This window comes from Kryptolebias marmoratus, linkage group LG16, assembly GCF_001649575.2.
Source record: "Kryptolebias marmoratus isolate JLee-2015 linkage group LG16, ASM164957v2, whole genome shotgun sequence".
Taxonomy (NCBI): domain Eukaryota; kingdom Metazoa; phylum Chordata; class Actinopteri; order Cyprinodontiformes; family Rivulidae; genus Kryptolebias; species Kryptolebias marmoratus.
This window is the reverse complement of record NC_051445.1, coordinates 20,339,319-20,361,225: the sequence shown is the minus strand read 5'-3', so window position 1 is coordinate 20,361,225 and position 21,907 is coordinate 20,339,319. Positions and strand designations below refer to the sequence as shown.

Below are 21,907 nucleotides of genomic sequence, written 5' to 3'. Positions count from 1 at the left end.
TATCTTGTTAAATGTTACAGTAATTACAGCGCACTAAAAAACATGGAGGGTAGTAATAATCAAGGTCCTGCACGTTATTTCATTGCCCACATCGGCTCGCTTTGTTCTCACCTTGACAACCGCCTCTACATTTGTGACTTGATCTGCTTTAAAAAAAAGAAAAAGGCATATTTGAACCATTTTTTTAATAATTAGTATTTATCATCAGCATGGTTGGACATGTTTTCTGTCAGAGGAGATCTCCTGTTCAGGTGTCATAATACATCTCTTGAGAGAGGTAGAAGATGCCCGCAGTGAGACTGTGACCATTTTGAGCAAAAACTTGTAGCGCACAATTTTTGAACATGTTTAAAATTCAAGCGACAAGACTGCGAGCCTCTGTGACTCAAACAATCGAGAACCCTGTCACAGGACACTCTGGAGACGCTCTTGTGAATGAATGCTTTTTGCCAACTAGTTGCCAGCAGCCGAACCTAATGAGAGAAACATTCATATGTTGACTCTCCGACAGTATAAGACTGTTTACTAACTGCTCAGACTAAATGATGTGAAACATGAGCTGGAGACTTTTAGGACTAAAGGAGGACTATGACTAGACTCAAGGTTGAAACTGCATTTAATGCTTACTGGAGAGGAAGGGACAGTGATGCTGTTAAGGGCTCAGCTGCATGTCTTCTCACTGATGTGTTTTAGTGCCTGAATTGGGCCTGATCATGTTCCATGAGCAGGTGCTCACAGCTACAGCTGTCATTAACCCTTTCTGAGCTTGGCACACCTGATTCCTGTATTGGATTGTGCATATTTTATTATTTATTCATAACTTTGCAGGCCGAATGGAATGAGCTTGTGGGCCAAATAAGGCACAGGGACCACTAGTTGATGCTCATTGCTGCACTGCCATTGTGCAACTAACTGGTCTGTGGAGTCAAATCTTTACTGAAAACCATTTTCAGTTAAATATTCAACAAGTACACGAGTTAATCACAACAAACACTACTTCATCATGGGTAAAAACTACATAGTTTACAGATGCTGATGAAGAAAAACACAGTACTAAAATAATGTTACAACTTCCAAAAACTATAGAGGTTCCATCAAATACTCACAATTGGTTTGGAAGAGTTTTTTTTGTTTTGTTTTCCTATCTAACATTACTTCTCTGTTTAAAATAGATCTCTGAGTCCTTATTCTGTTGATTCCCACCAGAACCCATTTTACTGCGGTTTATAAATAGATACGTCTGCTGAAGCATTCGAGAAAGACTATTTTTAACCTTAATGTCAAAATGCCAAAATTACAACAGTGATTTTAATGCATGAATTATTCACTGGTCCCTAAAATGAATGATGTGAATATTTTCATATGTAAAAGACAAAAAAAACATTTTTGTCTGTCCATAAATAATTGTAAAATCATTCCCGCTTTAAAGCATAGATTTATCTCTTAATTAGAGCAATGCTCCTTAAAGCACAGATTCCCATAGCTGAAATATGGGCTTCTGCGAGGACAGCACAGCAGTTTAGGCTTTATGTAGTAAAATGGTAATTTTTGACAAACAACGCTCTGAATGCCAGGCAGAGGCTTGCAGGTCAAAGCAAAGCTGAGTGGCAGCAGAAACTTACACTGTGTAGTATTTGTTCTGTCACAGATACATTTGTTATGAGGGCATCCTTTTAACTCTCAGCCAGAGGTTTTGTCTTATAGTATGTAAAGATGTTTATCTTGCATTCAACCACTTTTTGTTGTTTTTGCTTTTATTTGGTTGTCATTCTCTTAGTTGGAAATGTTTCTCTTCAGATCATTATTCATAAAAGCTTTTGAACATTTTTGCTTAGCACATTTTAGCATGTTTCTGTTTTTATATTCTTGATAGTTTTCACCCTTCTCTGTGAGAGGCAATTTAGAATATGACGATAAAAGCATCCAGTTGAACCTTTTTGTTAATGAAAGATTTTTTTTTTTTTAAATTAAATTGCAGCCTGCAGCTGGAAAGCCTAAACAAGCCCTGTGACTTTCAAATCACTCAGGGGAATCAGCGAGCTGGGAGGGGGTGAAGCTTTTTATGCTACCTGCAGGCAGATTAGGAGGACTGATGGCAGTAAAAACAATGCATCCTTTTGGAATTGAGCACACACTATGCTTCGCATGTGATGATGTGAATTTTTGGCTATTTGTTTTTCCTCTAATGCTTTTATTTTATCTGAGTCAGTATTTTTTTCCCGTTGCTGGTAATGGGGATAAAACATTTGTGCCTGTGCTCTTTGAGTTATAAAACATTTTACTGTCAACAGGTGGTGTGCTCTCAAAATTTGCAGACATTTAAATATCAAAGTCCTCAGTTCATTTGAAAACAATGTTTAGTAGACTTCAATTTCCCTTTAAGCATATCTGAACAACAAGGCCTTATGTTGTATTAAAAGTTGAGTCTTCGCTTTTTGCTGCTATCTTGTTTTAACTAATTCAGCAGTGTAATATTTACCAAATTATACTGCTGTGTAACTAAAGAAATGCTCATGTTAACAAATGACTGAGAACGTGTATAAAGTGGTCAGAATAACATTTTAATTCTGGTTTCTGGCACTTAATTCAGCAGAAAAAGCAGTTTTGGTTTATAATAGTTTTGCAGCCACATTCAACAATGACAGGTTGATGAATAGCTGGAATAAGAAAAGGCTGCTCAAAGCCATCAGCTCTTCTCATCAGTTTCATCCAAAGGTGATGATTGTGAACAGCCTGGCTAAATGTGGGGCAGTTTGAGAGAGCAACATTACATCCCACTGAAAACAGAGAAGCTCAGTAGCATAAAAACAAATCTGCTCTCCAAACAAACATTCTTGGAATCAAGATCCTCCCCCGAGTGAGGAGACTGGTTTAATGCATTAGTTACACAATCTATTTGAGTTGAAAATAAAACACTATTTTGGACTTTTTGGTTGTCTAACTCCATGCACTGAGATCCATGTGTCTTGTCAGCGTAGTACTGACAGACTGTATCAAGTATTGACATTTCCAGATGTGTGTAGTCCGGCTTCACGTCGGAATCCTCAAAACAGCAAGCTAAACATACCTCAAACAGCAAAATATGTTCTGTCTCATTAAAATTAATGAGCAATGAAACATAAGCCTGCACTTGGCGTAAGTGCTTAAGGTTAGAGTATTATGTTGTACATCACAGCTTGCTGTAGTGAGATGGAGTGGGGTGAAAGGGATTAAACAAAGAAGGAAAATAGTGGTTTTAGAAAAGAAAATAATTAGGTTAATTGTTGCTGCTGCTTGTGCAGTCATTGTTTGGACCTCGGTGTTGTGACACATCAAGTTTCATGTGAGAACATAAACCTGCACAGCTGTTCTGTTGAGTTGAATGTCACGATAAGCTGCCTTTTCTTGTGGGCAAGTTGGAGCTGAGGAAATGCTGATTGACCAAAAACGAGTGTGTTTCTCATTTTGCACAAGTGCCATTGATCCACTGAAGCAGAAATTCCGAGTTGGCACTTAGAGATTTACTGAGACCTGCTGGGTATACTGTTAGTATTTACAAAATCAATTGACTTTTAGACTTTTCCAAAGCCAATTTATCATTCAGAAATAAAATTTGACTGACCCAAGATTCATTCTTTTTTTTTTGCCATCTTAAACAATCAAGAAAAAAACATAGCTTTGCATTTTTATGAGTATGGTTGGGCAGTTTTAAGACAAAATAATTGAATTAGCTAATAATTTGATTATTATTCAAATATTTCTTCTCCACTTCTGCAATATTCCACCAAACTCACACTCAGAACAAACAGAACGTCCGCAGAACGATAGTTGTCCATACATGCTCATGATAAAAAGTGTTTAAATTGCCTTTTATTCATACAGTGAAAATTATTAAAGTTCAAAACTGTCAACTCAGCAACAACTTTCAGTATTAGAATCTGTGACTTGTTGGGAAAAAGTCTTGTTGTGAACATTTTCACCACAGGTTCATCCATGAAAACACCCCATCTGATTTAACAGAAGTTATATATATGTCTTTTATAATTCTCCTAATTAGAGATATTTGTGGTTCTTCATTTTCACCAGTCCAACGGATGGCTCATGTGTTTTGGCTTTAAAGGTGTAGCCATAGTTTTCACTATAAAATCCTTTCCAAATGAAACTGTAATGGCAGAAACAGATGCTGGATCCCTTCAATCTTTTCAGGCAAGTGTTGTCCTAAAAACAGCCCCCCTGCCTGGAAAAAACACAGCGGTGGTTTGGTAACAACTTGATGTGTTACCGCTAGCATTTAGTAGCCTTGTTGGCAGCGTGTTTCTGTCAGGTGCCAGTTGGGACAAAAAAACTTTTGCTGTTCAAAACGGTGGCCATAACTTTTCACATCCGTATACTTTAATGATTATTAATGCAGTCCAAAAAGATCATTTTCCATCCATAACGGTGAGTGTGCAGTTTATCAAGTTAAATTATGGGATATACAACTGATGTGTAGCAACATAAACACTGAGTTGAGAAAATCTTCTGCAAAATTGCACAGCAGATCTAAAACCCACACGGAAACTTTTTTGTCCTCCCCTCAGGGCTTGTAGAAGTGGTGGTGAATACTTTCTCCGAATCTTCCCTGCTCTACCTGGATGGAGAGAGGCAGGCTGGGAGGAAAGTCAGCCATCTTGTGTTGCAGGCCCTTTTGGAGCTTCTTCACAACATCCTAAAGCAAACGTTGTTTGTTGTCCGAGCTGCTCTGCAGGTACAAACACTCCGGTATAATTTTAGTATTATATACAACATTTATACTCTATTGGTTTTTATATTACTGTAATTATTATATGTTAGCTATAAGTTAGTAGTTTGGCTTCATCACGTTACTTCTGTCTGTATATGATTGTATATTTTTCATGTTGTTTCACCGGTATTTGTCCACTCAATCTATGGTGAGACCAGATTCACCAACAACATCACATAGTTAACTTCCTCCAAATGTTGCCCTTGTATCTTCTCCATGAAGGCACATGTGTGTGTGTCTGTGTGTGTGTTCATTGATGAAAGCTAGCAGATTTAAGCAACTGCAATATTGAAGTTGTGGACTCAGGAGAACACGCATGAGGTCCTGAGTCCCTGGGACACACACACACACATACACACACACACACCAAGAGGCACATACTGAGGGGCCTGTCTGGCTATGTCCCTGCGGCCTCATTATCACCGCTGGCTTTGTCCTCAGTTTGCCTCACTATATAGACACACACACACACACACACAAACCAGCCCCCATCTCCCCATACTGTGCACCCCAGCCCAACGCATACATATTAATGCCTGGACAGGGGGTGGGGGGACTAAAGTGAAAAGAGGGTAAAAGACTGGGTGATCGAGAGGACAGAAAGGAGAGAGGGAAGGATGGAGCAAGGAGAATGTGCAGCGGAAATCAATTCTACCAGAAATGCAAAGCTCATTAAAAAGAAAACTTCTGCCCAAACCAAATTCGTTTGGGTAATAAGGTCTGATAAGGAGAGGGGACGTGACTTGATCGCTCTCCCCAAACTGTTGGTCAAGAGAGAGTAAGTCAGATATTACAGCACACAGTGGAAAAAAAAAACAGAGAGCAAGAAGAGGAGTGACTTTGGAACAGAAAGAAAATGTATGCCAGAATTAATCACCTTATTCCACTACTAATTGGCCTGAAGTTTAACTGTAGGCATGAACTGAACGGAGCTAAAATAAGTGTGTTACTGAGGCACTAATGATAAAGGGCAAAAATCGAGACAACACGAGAAGGCTAAAGTCTTCATGAGATGCAAAATAATAATTAGTGTGTAAAGAAAATGGTCCAGCTTGTGTTGTTGTGAATATCTTGTGAAGGAAGGGTGGCTGTAACACACACACACACACACACACAGAAAAACCATTTCCCATCCTCGTCTAATACAGTGTCTCTGTGTCAGTCTGTCAGTATAAGTCTTGACAAGTCTCTGGATAAATCATTATTGACTGTCAAATCTCTATAAATGATTTAACTTGTGTGTGCATGTGTGTGTGCGTGTGCCTGTGTGTGTATAGAGCCAGAGGCTATCTTGTCCAGCAGCAGAGACGGAGGCAGCAGAAAAACTGCTCGTAGCCAACAGACCCCTGAGCCAACTCAGCACTCACCTCATTCACATGGTGAGACCAACACTCACACATCCTCTGTGTGTGTGTGTGTGTGAGTGTGTGCGCTGAATGTGTGGTGTTGACTTTGTTTAGGTCCAAACTTAAACTGTGTATTTATGCAGGGATGTGCGTCAGTTTGTGAGAGCAACATCAGCGCTGTCACAACTAACTCATTATTCTTTTTGCAGCTGTTTTTTGTTGCTTCCAGTGGAACTTCTGAAAATGTAGCATTTAAAACTTCATCCCACAAAACGATCTGAAAGTGTTTGCACAATGTAAGATATTGAGTAGTTCGAGTTGAAACCACAATGACTAAAATACCCACAGCAGCTGAATCTCAGCCAACCAGATTTGTGTTTCAGCTGCTTTTATTCCCCACATTTTTTGTCTTTACTGCAGTACAGGCTACTTCCACACTTCTCCATAAATTTTTTAAAACCGAACATTTTCTGCTGCGTTTGTTTGCATGCAGAGTTATTAGTGAGGAGGAACAAAAAGTTTAAAAAGCACTTTGTAAGGTGGAGAGTTTTAAAACCTTGTTTCTGGTCTCTCTGTGTAACTTGAAGTTTTGCACATGACTTTGTATATTGTTCATGAATGGAAACCACAACAACAATGGTGCCTAAATACAAAAAAACAAATTGCATTTGTCTTTTTGTTTCACCGTAGCACTTGGACTGTGGAAAGGATGAATGAACTGATGCAAACCTGAAACAAGAAAAATAATTACAATCTTTTTGATGTTTCCACTCCTGTGCTCGTTACCACCACTACACATACTTTGAATTATCTCTCGTTAGTCTAGATGCTGTTTTAGTCTTTGCAGGAATTTCTGTTTTCTCGAGTGGACGGGGTTCTTTTCTTATAAACAGAAAAAATATATTAAAAATACCTAGAGTAGTGTAGGCGAGGCCACAATGTCCAAGTTAAATGTTTAATAAGTAAGAAGTCATAAAAGCAAAAAAATATCAGTTACAATGAACAAATCCATTAAGGTGGGTGTTTTAAAAGCAGATGCAACTTTCTCTCTTACTAGAAATGTCAAACCTACTCCCATTATAAATCTGTAAACAGAAGCATTAGTTTTAGTTAGTATGATCTGCCTGTGCTTCTACCTTTAAAACCTGGGAGACACACACTTCACTTTCACATTTTTATGATCTGGTCGATTATAATTAAACATGATGACTGTAATTACCGAGAAATTATTTCTAGTAGAAGGTTTAACTTCTGAAATGATTTTATTTCATGTTTCTAGTTATTATTATTATTATTATTACCAAGCCTTAAGACATAATTGGTGTATTGTATAATACACAAAGATTACAAAGTTTTCTATTTGTTGTGTTTGGAATATTTGTTTTTTTGGAAACTTTATTTTCCTTTTAGCCTTATATTGACGATTCAACATAACATTTGACCATAGATGTTTATAAAAGCTATATGACAACTCCAGATGAATATCTTGGTTGACTAAAGTCATTAGTCTGCAGGCGCAATATTAATCCTAGAAAAGTGCAGTGTTTGTGTTTGTGCCGGTGTTAACACAGCCTGATGCAATCTGACAAATTGGAAGATAAGAGTGGCTACAATCTTGTCCTTTCTGCTGAGAAAATGTGAAAATGTTATCGCCGCAGCCTCTCAAACACTCACTAAACACACTCCTGACAGCTTTTAAAGAGAAGCTTCTCTGTTCCTTAATGTGCTCCCAAATTATCAGAAAATATCAGGGAAAAAAAACAAAACACAATGTGTGTGTTGTTGCTAAAAACCTGTCAGCTGACAGAATGAAGTGTGAAATATTCACACACATTAAATGCACTGATTACACCACTGTCTTGTTAGTAAGCCGCTAAAGGAAAAAACAAACAACTTGATTATCACAATGAAAAGTAAAATAAGTAAAACTCAAAAATACTATGATGAAATGACATTAGTGCTCACTAATAGAGGCAAATTAATCCTGCCAAATACCTGCCTGTCCTTTATTTTTGTGTTTGGTAATTTATTTTCACAGACCGAACTCTGTTGTTCTTTTTTTAACGTATCAAGTAAACATAGGCTTATTGCAGTCCTAATTACTGGGATAATATTTAGTTCTTTTTTTGTGCACAGATTAAACTTTCTTTTATGGTTTTAAAAAGACAACTGCATAATTTGTTGGGTTTTTTTCTATTTATGTCATTTATTTCTTTCTTAATTCCTTTCAAATTATTGTTAAATTTGACTCACTTTGTTTTTGTTAAGACAACAGGGGCTGGAGATTTTTCTTCCTCTATATGTTATTACTTTATATGTCATTAATACAACTTGGGGCACCAGACATGTATCTTAACTGATCAATGGCACAAACTATGATTTATTCTACTTGTACACATAGAAAATTATTGCTTGATAATATAATTATTTTAACACTTTATTTTACATTTTGCCCTGTCTTGCAAATAGTTGGTTTTAAAGCATTAAACAGCTGGACTTTAACCAGCTGGAGCAGCAGACCTGTCCAACCTTCGAAGAAAATCTGCTTTCTTTTAGTAACCTTTTACCGCTTTTGGACTTATTGGATTCATTCTTTACTTTGTCACATATCAAAAACTTCAATCTTCCTCACACAGTAAAAACCACCCACATCATCCTGTGCTTGCAGGAGTTAAAGCTTTGCTATGGTGTTGGGGATTTTTATTTTATTTTTATTTTTTTTAAGCATTCTGTTCCGCTTGTTGTTGATCAAGCTTAAAATCGATCGGTTCTGATCGCCTGCTGCGTCTCCAACAATCTTCTCACAACCTAAAAAGAAATAATATGAGCTAAACAAAAAGACGTGAAATGAAAATGAGTTCATCTGCCCACAAAATGAATCATTTCCAAATTTACTACTGCTGCCTTTCATAGGGTAACATCTAAACACCTGCAAACATCTCAAAAACTCAAATCTTTGTCTCTCAGCTGTGAAAACCTTCTCATTACCGCTGCCAAGTAGGGTTATGTTTTCCATAGTGCTGGCTTGTTTGTTGGTCTGTTAACAAGATTACTTAAAAACTAATGAACAGATTTTGATTAAAGTTTCATGAAATGTTGGGGTTGTAACCAGAAAAAACAAGTGATTACATTTTGGTGGTGATCCACCAAAATTTAATGTTGCTATGACCTTGGCAGAGGTTTGAGTTCTCCTAGTGCTTCTAGTTGAGATTAGTTTCACCAGAAGGAAACCATGAAGGTATTTTTTGCTCTCAAAGTTCATAGAAAGCAGTGAGGCGGATCAAACGGTTGCAAATGTCCTCCTGAATGTTCCTCCCAACATCTAGAACTTTGTTCTGTGGACAGATTAGATCAAAGTTGAAATATTTTCACAAAACTTCAGGAAAGACACTTCACACCAGAAACAAGAGATTTGACAATCGACATTGAAATTATTGGTGTATCTAAAATGGTTCTGGTCTGTGCTGAGGAACCAGATCCACTCCTGAAGTTTAAAAGAGGTTGGAACTTGGAACAAGATGAAACAAAACCGAAGAAGAAAATATTATTAAATTTTAGCATTTTTATTTGATTGTTTATTCAGAGTGTGTAAATTTATCTGATATTCAGTCAAAAACATCTACAATAAAAAAGGTTGTTTCTGAGACAGCCTTTCTACAATCTTTATGCAATCTGCAGAGTTTTATAGACTGGAAAATTACAATTATGTAACTCTGCAGCTGTTAGTGATGATGGTAGCTGAAGATTAATTTTATCAGCAGTAAGATTTTAAATTTGAAAATTACTCTACGATTGTGAATAGGTTGCTGATGATGTCTTCTAGAGATGTTCTGCGTATTTACAAAAAAAAAAAAAAGAAAAAGTGAACAAATTTTAGAGGTTATTCAAAAGGATGGCAGACTTCGGTGAAAATAATGCAGCGAAAATAGATGAGAGAATCCACGCGAAACAGAGGACGCTGTGAGGTGTCCTGGAAAGTCAATGGCATATTGGACGGAGGAGGAAAAAAGGAGAGTGGGAGCAAGGGAGGAGGACGTCTCCTGGGACGTAATGAACACATTACAGGGTTGATGGAGCAGCCAGCACACTCTCAACCTCTGCACAGCCCCTTTGCCCTTTGAAAGATAAGTGACTGAGTGCATGTGTCAATAACAATCCAACATCACTAAAACTGGGAAACCTGCGTCAGAGCATGGATGTTTGGAGAGGCCTCCTATTGATGTAAGAAGTTTCCCATTTAATTGGTGCTGTATACGTTTTGAAAAAGCTGACAAAATATAGTTTTAACTTCTGTCATTTACTATATTGTCAAGGGTGGATTGTTCTAGCTACGTAAATAAATCACTATGGTTTCAGTTTCTTGTGTAGATGCAATTTCAAATTGTCATTAGCAAGAAGAGACTCATTCAGTTTTATGATGTCAGTGTAAGTCAGTAAATGTATTAAATGATCTTAAAGAACATATTTTGTCTCATTTAAAATTCTAAACATTAAGGCCCAAATTCACCAAATGGTTACAGGGAATTTTGCACATCTGTGTAATTCTCAAAGTTCCTGCAAAGGGAGACGTGAGCTTCAAATTGTGCTGCCGCCAACCAAACTGGCACAGTTTGACCTCGTTTAAATGAAGATGTATGCAGTTGGAGCAGAGAAAACATCCACATTTATGTAAATACTCTCGGGGCTAAAAGCTCCTGTTTCTCAAAGAGCAGCTCTGTTTACGACATGCAGTTAGCAAGAAGTGTTTGTCGTCTTCTGGTAGCTGGTGGTATTTGTGTTTCACAACTGAGGAAAATGAGAGATGTGCTGCATTTCTGCCCTATGATATATCAGGAAAAGTATAGTGTAACATCTCATCCAGTGATAAGTGTAAGACTTTGTTGCATTAACAAATGTCAAAAAGTACGTAAAGCCCTTTTGTTGCTGTTTCACATACAGGAAAAAAAACAACTTTTGATTACAGAGCATTTCAAAACTAGTGCTTTACATCCCAAAGTTTACAGAATGAAAAATAATTGTTTTGTGGGAGATTTATTGTGCGACCACCTCCATATTAAAAACACAATGTTGTTTTTGTACAAGAGCTAAAACCAGGTACTGCACATCGAGTGAATTCAGGCATCAGCAGTGGTCCTTCCTCTCAATCTGAAGAACAAGTAACTAAAATAAAAGCCAGTGAAAATGGAGCCACCAAACTTTTTGACATCTAAAAGAATTCAAAACATTCAAAACTATTCACCAAATCCTACAGTGTGAATTTTTATACTATATCTTTTTTTTTCACTTTGTTCTCAGCCAAATAATGTCTTACTGTTAGTATAGTGGTTAAAAGATGAAAAATACAGTTTATGCTTGAGTCAGTAGATATGTTTGAGGTTGTTGAAGAGTTAATTGCACCATTATTAAGTAAAGGACCTAAAGATTGACTGCTGGGAGGTTTATTTGGACTATCATAATACGGTTTTACAAGGTTCAGACGGTCTGAATCTCTTCCTTCGAGTAGCACCAAAGGTTTTCCCTAGTTTTCTCTCTGGTGATAATAAAATACAGCATCACACACTTAAATAGACATTGTGTTCACACAACGCATGGTTTTATCACATTGGGAGACACTCTGACTCTCTGTGAAACACTTTGGCATCAAACTAACCATTAGCTTGTTTAGCAATTTCTCAGGCCTGTACAAAGTTGACTTTGTTTTAGATGTCAAAATTAGTTATTTTTGTTCTAAGCCTCGTTCTATTTTTGTTTATCTTTGAAATAAATGAATTATCTCTGCAGCTGTCCACTGAAAACCAGGAGGTGTGGGAGGAATCTCTTCAGTGTTTGTCTTTGCTGGTGCAGCTGTACAGTGGAGAGGGTCAGGACTGCTTGTCACCTTCCTGCCTACAAAGCTTCTCACACATCCTGCGGACGAACACGAAAATCGAGACTCCCAGAATTCAGCGCACAACGCTTAGGATCATTAAACGGCTGGTAAGTAAAGTGCGCGCGTAAGCATCCGCACAGAAGCATCAGAGCTGCGTTTTCTGCTCTGTCAGTGTAGAATCTCTGGGCCGCTGCAAGAAGAAAATATGGAGATAATAACAAGAGACACACATGCAGACACTCACAGAGTCATGCTGGGCTGCTGTTCTGAAAATAATGTGGAGTTTTACCAGAGTTAGACTGACAGAGCGAGGAAAAAAAAGGCTGGTTTGTATCTTCCTGTCAGTTCCTGGTCAAGTTTCTGTCCAAATTTATTTTTGAAAAAGTCCAAAATTATGTTCAGTACAGACGAAAGCAACCCTGTAAAGAGTTCAAATTTAAGTTACTGCTCCTCCAGTGTAACAAATACCATCTGACGATGCAGAGAAAACACCAAAGAAGTGACAGTTTCTTACCCTGACAGACACAGGGCTAATTGTTGTGCAGATCCATAAATTCAGCCATTATAAAAAAATACTTTGACAACCAAGTCTGCCTTGAAGTACTAAATAACATATTCTGAGTTTCTTCTGAAGTCTAGATTTTCTGGGAAAAGAAAGAAATATTACAAGATTTTGTTGTACAAGTATAAGCCCAATGCTGGAAGTACTGTTTATGTGGAGGTAAGACCTACATTTGTATGTCAAAGTCCAGTTTGTATAATTTCTAAAATGTGTGTAGCTCCCTTTTTTTCAAATCACACAGTCATATTTTTTTCTGACATTAACTGTAAAAAGTTAAAGTTGTTGAAATGTTGAAACTTAATGTTTTAAAATAGATGTCACAGGATTTTAATCCAGGTGTTAATCTTTGCTGGTTACAAATTTGAACATTTGGTTAAATTAAAAAAACAAAAAAAGAAATGGAGTTGATAAGGACAACTTATAAATGTAAAGACATTTAAAAGTTGTCAACATGAAATATAAAAAAAAACATTTATATTTTTGTACACTCCTATGAATTATGCAAAAAGCATTCCTAATGTTTTGGCTTGGCCGCAGGGTCATGAAATACTTTCTGCACGTGGGACACAAGGTCAGCTGCCACCTTCAGATTGGATGAACTGACCCAAGGCTGTGCCTGGAAGCTGCTGTACTTTGTAGCTGTGTGTTAGAGGGGAAAGAAAGAACATTTGCAAGCGGGGATGTATTTGTAATTCCTCTCACTAATTAGTTGGAGCCACCTGAACCACCCACTCACAAGCTCTCCGTGTCGCAGACTCTCTCTTTTTTTCCCCATTTATCTGTCTGACAAATTTGTCCTCTTGTGCAAACTCCCTCATTACCCCTGTGTTACTTCAGTGTGTGTGTGTGTTTAGCCTTCTCTCCAGCCTGAGTAACACACAGCGGTGTGTTTCAGCTGTGTCCTTGTAGCCAGTGGATGATCCACCGGGCAGCATCTCAGTGGAAGCAGAGCTAATTTATTTGGTTGTAAAATATCTTCCTTTCTCTTCAGCTCACCTGTTTCCCCAACTAATGCTCAAACACTGGAGTCAAGCTGTTCAACTAAAAAAAGTAAAACTCTAGTTACTGATGTCTTTAGATCAAAATGTCACTTTAGTCCCTGTTCCTACTGAAACGACATCTACGCGAGCAGCTCTGAGCTTACTTTCAAATAGCATAGATCTTGATATGAAATCACTGGAGCTGTTTAAGCATTTAATACCTGCAGCAATCATGTCTGATAATTGACCTGTTTCGATCCGATGCACCATCTGAGTTTACCGTTCACCATGTCTACAGGTTAATGTGGAGTGCGGTTTTCCCAAATATACGTTCAAAGAAACACAATCACTACCCCATTCTCTCTCAAACACACACCCACACACTCAGACACGCATCTGCCCTTCAAAAAAAGGCTTTTTAATTATCTCTCATTGATTTCAGGGCTTTGTTAATCTCAATCAAAGATCCCGCTAATAGCTTGGAAACTGCAAAGGAGGGGAGAATGAATCATTTCTGAATTAGTGAAATTCAACTTAACTTTTTTTGTCACAAATTGAAAAGAATCAAAGAAGAATGCTAATTAAATCGGGGGGGGGGGAGATGTGTGATAAGCCGTTAGAGAAGGAAGCGTGTTTTATTTCATTTATAGTAGGGTTGTCAGTTTTTAAACCTGTTAGTTTGCCTCTGGCAACACAGAATTAATTGTATCTGTAATATTAGGTTGTACAACAGGAATAATGTTTATTGATCTGCATTATTGTGAGTAAAATGTGTTCAGTTGGGACATGAGGGCTTTATCTCCAAGCTGCAGCAAGATGCTTGTTAATTTTGGCTCTTCTGCTAACCTCTTGCTTTCATTTAATCATCCTTCTCCCTCCTTTGGCCTCTCTAAAGGCCAAAAATTCTCAACACTGAGTCTTCCAAATGTTAAAACGCATTATGAACATTTATCGTAACCTTTTACGCACCCAAAGTGGGAACATGAACAGTTATGCTGCACATTTATTTAGTCTCCCCTTAATTCCCCATAAAGTGCTTCTAGCTTCTAAAAGACACTTTTTTTTTCTTATTGGATTTCATCAAGATGTTTCACTCACATCACCAAGTATTACAGCTGGAATAGCACTGATAAAAATAGGATAAAACTGTCTACACTCCCCTGTTAAAATGACAGTTTTGTAATATAAAAAATGAAACCATAATAACTGATTTCAAAACTTTTTCCACCTTTACTGTGATATACTGTATACCCTGTACAACACAAAAGAGAAAAAAATAAAAATGCAATAAGCTGCTTGCATTAGTGTGCACACCCTGAAACTAAAACTTTGTTGAAGCACGTTTTGATTCATTTACAGCCTTTGTTCATCTTGGGAACACACCTGCCATCAATTAAAGTGACTCGGATCAACCTGAAATAAAGTTCAGCTGTTCCAGCAGGATTTTCCTGATATTTACTCAGTTCTATCCTACAGCAAAATCTAATATACACAGAAAGTTTACAAAGCATCAAAAGGTTCCTGTTAAAAGGAGTCAGTCAGGAGCAAGAAAACAATTTCCCCAGCAAGTGAAACACAGTGAAGACAGTCACCAAGAAAGTGACATTACCGAGATCTGGATGTCCCTCCAAAACTGTATAAAAAGCGAGACAGAAACCGGTCAGGGAGGCTGCCAAGAGGCCTACAGCAGCACTGAAGGAGCTGCATCTCCTGTGTTCTCTGTATATCTGCACTATGGAGTAGGGAAGCTTTTTCTTACAAAGAAAAGCATCCAGACCTGACTAAATATTAAAAAAAATACATCAAGCCTCCCAGAAGCCTGTGGGAAAATCTGTTCTGGTTTGATGAAACTAAATCTGAACTTTCCAGCCAAAATTCCAAAAAGTCTGTTTTGTGCAGGATCTAGACTAAATCATCAAAAAACAAAACAAATAACACCCACAATGAAGCATTGTGGTGGCAGTATCATGCTCTGGGGTTACTTTTCTTCAGCTAGAATTGGGGTTTGAGTCAAGGTGGATGTAATGAACATTTCCTAAACCTGTTTATTTTGGCCTAAAACCTTAAGGTGTCTGCTAGAAATATATAAATATAAATGTTTTTTTGTTTTCTTGCAACAGATTTCTTTCTTTATATATTTTCCATCTGAATTATACATGACGTATGTCAAAGTAAAAGTATAAAAAGTTTGGAAGTGATTCATCATAGTTTTATTTATTTATTTTTTTACATCACAAAAACCTGTCATTTTACGGGGGGGGTATATCTGCTGTGTTTCTTCTTGGTGTGTGAAGTTGCTTCAAAAAGTTTTAATAGGAGTAAATAAAATCTATTTGGTAGTTTTGTTACATTTCTCACTGTCAAAACTAATTGGTTGTTGTTCAGATCCCTGATTACGTTCAACTCAAATGAGCTCCTCAGGCTGCTTTTGTGGACAGCGAGGCGAAAGGATCAGGAGAATTAACCAAACTTAGTGCTTCTGCTTTGTAGTGGCAAAAATTAAATTACCTTATTTCTGTGCCATTATTCGTGAAACAAACATCCAAAAAATCATCTCTCACTTGGTCCCCGTCTCTCTCTGAGACACACACGACTCAATGCTCTGTTCTTCATGCATTGTGTTCGCGTTATTCTGGCGAAGCCCCCGTTTCTCTGCTGTCAGGTACATTGTCACTCGTTTGAACCTGGTGTCTAATATGACAACCCTGTGCTGTACGTCTGAGAGGATACATGTCTGTCTGTCTCCTGCAGTCTGTCTGTGTGCGTCTCACATGACTCCAAGTTCAGAATTATTGACTCACTTTCTCGTCTTGTTGAGATGTAGAGCGGGGAGGATGAGGAAGAAGGGGCGAAGACGAGATGGAGAGCGAGGATGTGTGTGTGTGTGTGTGTGTGGGGATGATAAGTAGGCATGTGTCTGCATCTGGTTGGCAGGCACGCTTGAAGGTCCTCCAAACCTGGTGGTAAAGGCAAAAGTGTGTGTGTGTGCACTTGTGTCGAAAAATAAGCAAGTGAGGGAAGCATCTTTGTCTCCTCCTAACCTCGTTTCTTAGCAACAACCTTGCTGTGTCGCCACAGAGACAGACGTGATGATGTCACCGGAGATCAGAGAAAACACGATCAACACACTGGCACAAATCCACTCAAGCACATGCAAACACACACACACACACACACAGAATAATAAAGATCTGTACTAACATGGTTTTAATGATCAACATGTTTGATTTCAATACCCTGGTTCTTTATTTTATCACTTTATAATAGTGCATCTTTTTAAGTTGGAATTATCCACAACACACACACACACACACACACACACACACACACACACATGTTTGTCTGTAAACAAGGTGATTCAAACCCACCAACCTGCATGGGTGAGACATCCAAGTGTGAAGAGTCTAGACAGGACAGGAATAAAAACAAGTATGAAAAGAGGCAGAAATAAATAAATATTTGTTGTACGATGATTTAGGAGCCGCTCTTAAGGCAGCAGCATCACCCAGACTGTTGTTCATGTTCAGCAGCAGATACATAAAACAGATTTTTTTTTTTTTTTTAGTAATGCAGTTCTGAATACAAAGTGCACGAATTAGAAAAAAAAGTAGTAAAGTGAAAATCTGTGTGTGCATTCAGCTGGGTTTCTGGCGTATTATTCTGTTGATCAAAATGCTTTTAAATGAAAGGGAGAAAAGAGTGGGATGTCTGTCGGCAGCTGGTCTAACAAATTTGCAGAAATGATGCTTGTTGTGATAACTCATCAGTGGATGATTTTACAGTGTCTGTGAGGAAACTTTGAGCGAACATTACAACTACTGACAGTATGTTTCTGAAGTCAAATGTGTTGACATTGATCTGCAAAAAACTGCTACAACAAGCAGCTGCTGCTGCTGATAGACTTCTGTCTCCAGATGTAATTTACAGCAAAGAATAATGAAATATTGATCACACCTGGAGAGGACTGCAGTTCTTGCTTTATTGGAACAACATAAACAGCAGTAAGAGTTTTAATATCACTGCTCAGTTTTTCCATGGTAATGGGACCCACAGAGTGGCTATTTTAAACTGGCCTCTAATAAACCTTATGAAACTTCTCAGTGGACTTCTGGTTTGGATTTATAATGTGAGTTTGGACATACAGACACCAAACAGTCATGTATAGTTGGGAAATTAAGTTTATTATTCTTCGTGTGTTATCTTTAATGTTTATTTTGTTTTTCTATCAGACTATAAAATCCAGCAGTGCTCAGTTTGAGTTTCCTCATCAGTCAGATGAAAGGAAGTTTTTCCACTCATTTTTTTTTTTGTCTTATAGATCCAAACTACACACCAGTCTGATTGGTTAGAATGTCCTGAGGGGGCGGGGCTACTGAGTCTGCTGCAGGATATCGCCACATCCAACAGGTGCGTTTTTCTGTTGTTGCGTATTTGTTTGTGTCTGTAACTTGTAGAGTTTAGGAAACAGCCAAAACATTAAAACCACTCATGAATGAATTCAATATCTTTTCCATGCGATGACCACTTACAGTATACAGGACACATTTGAACGTTTTGTCTTTCAAGTTCATGTGTTGTTAACATTATACAGTAGGGGATAGGGTTAGTGTTTGAGCAGCTTTGACAAAACTAAACTGTGGTGACAGCCTGTCACACCTGTAGCTTTTGTGGGATGTTCTTGGTCTGCAGTGGTCTGGTCCTGCCCAAACTGCTCTATGAAAATCATTGAACAGCAGTGCCTTTTTGTTAGAATCACCACTGGACCTTGAAGCAATGGAAGAAGGCGGATCCATCTGATAATTAAAGGTTTTATTTACACCATGTGGATGGTCGGGTCTGTGTGCACCTCCTTCCTGGGGAGGACACGGCACCAGGATGCACCGAGAAGGCAAGCCAGCAGAGGCAGGCTGATGTTTGTAGAAATTCTCTGCAGGGAAACCTCGAGCTCCTGCCTTTCATGAAGATGTTACTTTGATGCGTATCACCTCTCTAAACGCCTTCGCTGACCAAGTACACCCCTTGTATCCCCTGGTGGCTGTCCACGGACACTCTGGAAAAGGGTTCGAGACTGATCTGAAGAATAAAACAACACATTTGAGGTGTTGACTTGATTCAGATTCTCTAGATCTCAGTTCAGTTCAATTTATGGAGGCTATATCATCTGATTAGGCCAGATGATGGAGCCAGAAATATGAGCAAAATAACTCAGATATTTGTTGTTGTTTTTGCTACAGTTGCTTGTGGGAGATACCAGGGAATTTTTAGGAATATATGATCTAAACCTCATGTCAGTCTGCTTTATTGTTTTCCAGTTAGCCTGTAGCTGAAATAGTTGACAGGCTGCAATTAGATGGCACTGTGGTCAAATGCTTGAGCCATCTTAGTTGGCTCCTTTTACCACAGTAGCTCTACTTTAGTTCCTTCCTGACGTGTGAGCCTATCCTTCCTGTCTCTGAGTGTGAATCCCACATCCTGCTGAGGAAATGCATGGCTGTAACTCCTGTCAGTCAAGCTGTCCATCTTCCACTCCTGTCTACTCTCACTTGTAAACCTCTCCCCACTGAGTCGCTAAGTCATATTAAGGTTTTCTAGAACAATCTTTGAGTCTTACCCTTTCACTGCATGGCTGGGTTTATTAGGGGTTTTTTTTTCAGCTTTCTGCTTCACAATCGGCTCCAGCTGACCACCTGCTGAGGAAGACTTAACAAAGAGGAATCCCCACAAAACACTGCACTGAAACCCATCTCCATCACAAAAAAGGTGGCAGTTTCAAGAGGACTTTTAAAATAAAAAGCTGCAACACAACAATTGGCTATTTTCAGGTGTTAAGCTGCTTTTTGTCTGTTCACACATAGAAGAATCTGTCCTTGGAAAGTACTTGTTTTTATGTCAATGTTAAGAATTTTAAAGCCACCAGTAACAAACCATTCAGACTTACTCTGACCTTTTGTGTCATTTTACTCTTTTCACACTTGTCTGAACACGTCTGTGCATCAAGCACATCCGAACCATTCTCTTTTTATATTCTTGTTAATTAGGACGATGCACGTTTCTGACAGGGTGTCCGCTTTCAAGCTGACAAATACACCGTGCATTTTTAATAACTGAACTGCTTTTTATATATATAATATATAAAACATTCATCTCAGAAAGTTATTTGTTTCAACAATTGTCTAGTAGTAATATGTGGAATATTACCTGTGGTTCTAAAAAAGAAATCATGTTGCAGCAAATGTGTGTTTTTGTATCCGTGACGTGCGGTGTGTGTGTGTGTGTGTGTGTGCTCCCACCTGTATCTCTGCATCTGTTTTTTTTATGAGTATGTGGGCTGAACATTTGTTCCCCCTTTGAACTGAGGGTTTTCTCACTGTAGCGCCCGTTCTTCCTTTGATCCTTTGATGTATGAGACCAGCGACCCCTCGCACTCGAACACACACTCACACTGAGCATACACACACACACGCACACGAAGAATGCACACAATTAGTTGCTGCCACTCTCCCCTGTACACAAATTGTCTCTCAATCTCACACACACACACTCACACGGAGACAGCCAGATCAATAAGAAGGGTGTATTGTTGGTCTGCTATAGAAGCTCTTCTTGCTCCTCAGTCACCTCCTTTTTCACCCTCAGCTTCTCCCCCACACTCTTTCCATTTTCCTCCCTTTTTGCCAATTTTCTCTGACTCCCCGTCTCCCACTTCTCCTCTTCCCTCCACTCATCCCCTCGGTTTTTTTTTATTTTTTCCTCTTTCTCCGACAGATGAAAGCGCAAATCGTCTTTCACCTTTGAAGTGACCTAGCCCGGCGCCCTCCCACTGGTTCAAGGGCAGGAAGAGCAAAGCGGAGAGTTTTTAGGGGAAAGGGCAGGAGATGAGAAGCATTATGAGGAAAGAAGGGGTGGGTGAGCTCTTAATTGAGAGGATGAGAGGAGTCTGGGTGGAGGGGGACAGGGAGAATGGAGATCTGGGCTGAGATCTTAACCCAGTGATGTCATTGAGCCTTTACCATGGCAACCCGGGGAATGCTTTTTCAAAACCTCAAGCCTGACCGAGAGCGGAGGGAGGGGCGTCACCCATACCGACTCGGCTCCTCAAACAAAAAAAAAACTTGAGGCCAAAAATCTGATCCTAGTTTCTAATATCTGCTTCGGGGTTTGTTTTTTGCCTTTTGTTTTTATAAACACACAACTCTAATATTTATTCCACTGCTGCAGCAGAGACCTGTTGCACCGTCTAGAGCTTTACTGATCGCACAAATATGAGTCCGGTGTCAAAGGTCATTTGAAAAAGATGTCATGAAAGGATGAGTTTTATTAACCTACCTGCAATATACAGTCATGGCCGAATGTGTTGGCACCCCTGAACTCTTTCCAGAAAGTAAAGCTTTTCTCCCAGAAAATGCATGCAGTTACACGTTTTGTTATACACGTTTATTTTCTTTGTACAACACAAAAAACGGAGCGAAAGAAAGCCAAAATTGATATAATATCACGCAAAACTCCAAAATTATTGGCACCTTTTCAAAATTGTGGGTAAATACTTTGTTTTGAGCATTTGATGCTCGTTTAAACTCACCTGTGGCAAGTAGCAAGATAAAAATCACACCTGAGACCAGATAAAGAGGGAAGAAGTTGACTCAACAGAACTGCATGAGGACTTGAGAACCAAAATTGTGGGAAAAAAAACAATCTCATGGTTAAAAGTCCATCTCCAGAGATCTGGATGTTCCTTTGTCAACGGTTCGCAACATTATCAAGACGTTTACAACCCATGGTACTGTAGCTAATCCCTCCCTGGATGTGGACAGAAGAGAAAAATTGATGAAGGGTTGCAACGCAGGATAGTCCTGATGTTGGATAAGCAGCCCCAGTCAAGTTCCAAAGAAGTTCAAGCCTCAAGGTGCATCCGTGTCTGATGACTTTTGAATAAAATGAAACGTTATGGCAGGAGGACCCCACTGCCCACACAGAGACATAAAAAAACTAGACTTCAGTTTGACAAAATCCTTCTGGGAAAAGTTCTTGTGGACAGATGAGACCAAGATAGAGCTTTTTGGTGAAGCACAGCATTCTACTGTTTACCAAAAAACCGAATGAGGCCTAAAAAGAAAAGAACATGGTACCTGCAGTCAAATATGGTGGAGGCTCAAATATGTTTTGCTGCCTCTGGCACCAGGTGCCTCAGCTGTATGCAAGGCATCATGATACTGAAGATTACTGAAGGATTTTGGGTCGTAATGTAGGGCCCAGTGCTTTGGGTTTGGTCATGGGTCTTCCAGCAGGACATTGACCCCAAACACACAAAAAAAGCTCCCAGAAATGGATGGAAACAAAGAGCTGCAGAGACCTGAAGCGGCCAGCAATGAGTCCGGACCTAAGCCCCAT

The 21,907-nt window shown here is 38.8% G+C and overlaps 1 protein-coding gene across 2 annotated transcripts in view; it reads left to right on the top strand.

The window, feature by feature from the left end:
* The window catches only part of ulk4 (unc-51 like kinase 4), a 93,815-nt gene that overhangs the window by 68,364 nt on the left and 3,544 nt on the right, over positions 1 to 21,907 (top strand). Inside the window, exons 33-37 of one of the 2 annotated variants that reach the window (XM_037980116.1) lie at positions 4,560 to 4,726; positions 6,040 to 6,141; positions 11,890 to 12,084; positions 17,838 to 17,926; positions 19,174 to 19,552. In XM_037980116.1, coding sequence (XP_037836044.1) covers positions 4,560 to 4,726; positions 6,040 to 6,141; positions 11,890 to 12,084; positions 17,838 to 17,926; positions 19,174 to 19,213 — 593 coding nt within the window. In that variant the 3' untranslated portion in view covers positions 19,214 to 19,552. Of the gene's footprint in view, positions 1 to 4,559; positions 4,727 to 6,039; positions 6,142 to 11,889; positions 12,085 to 17,837; positions 17,927 to 19,173; positions 19,553 to 21,907 lie in introns of those variants that run through there. The other variant, XM_017409849.3, reaches the window with a different exon arrangement.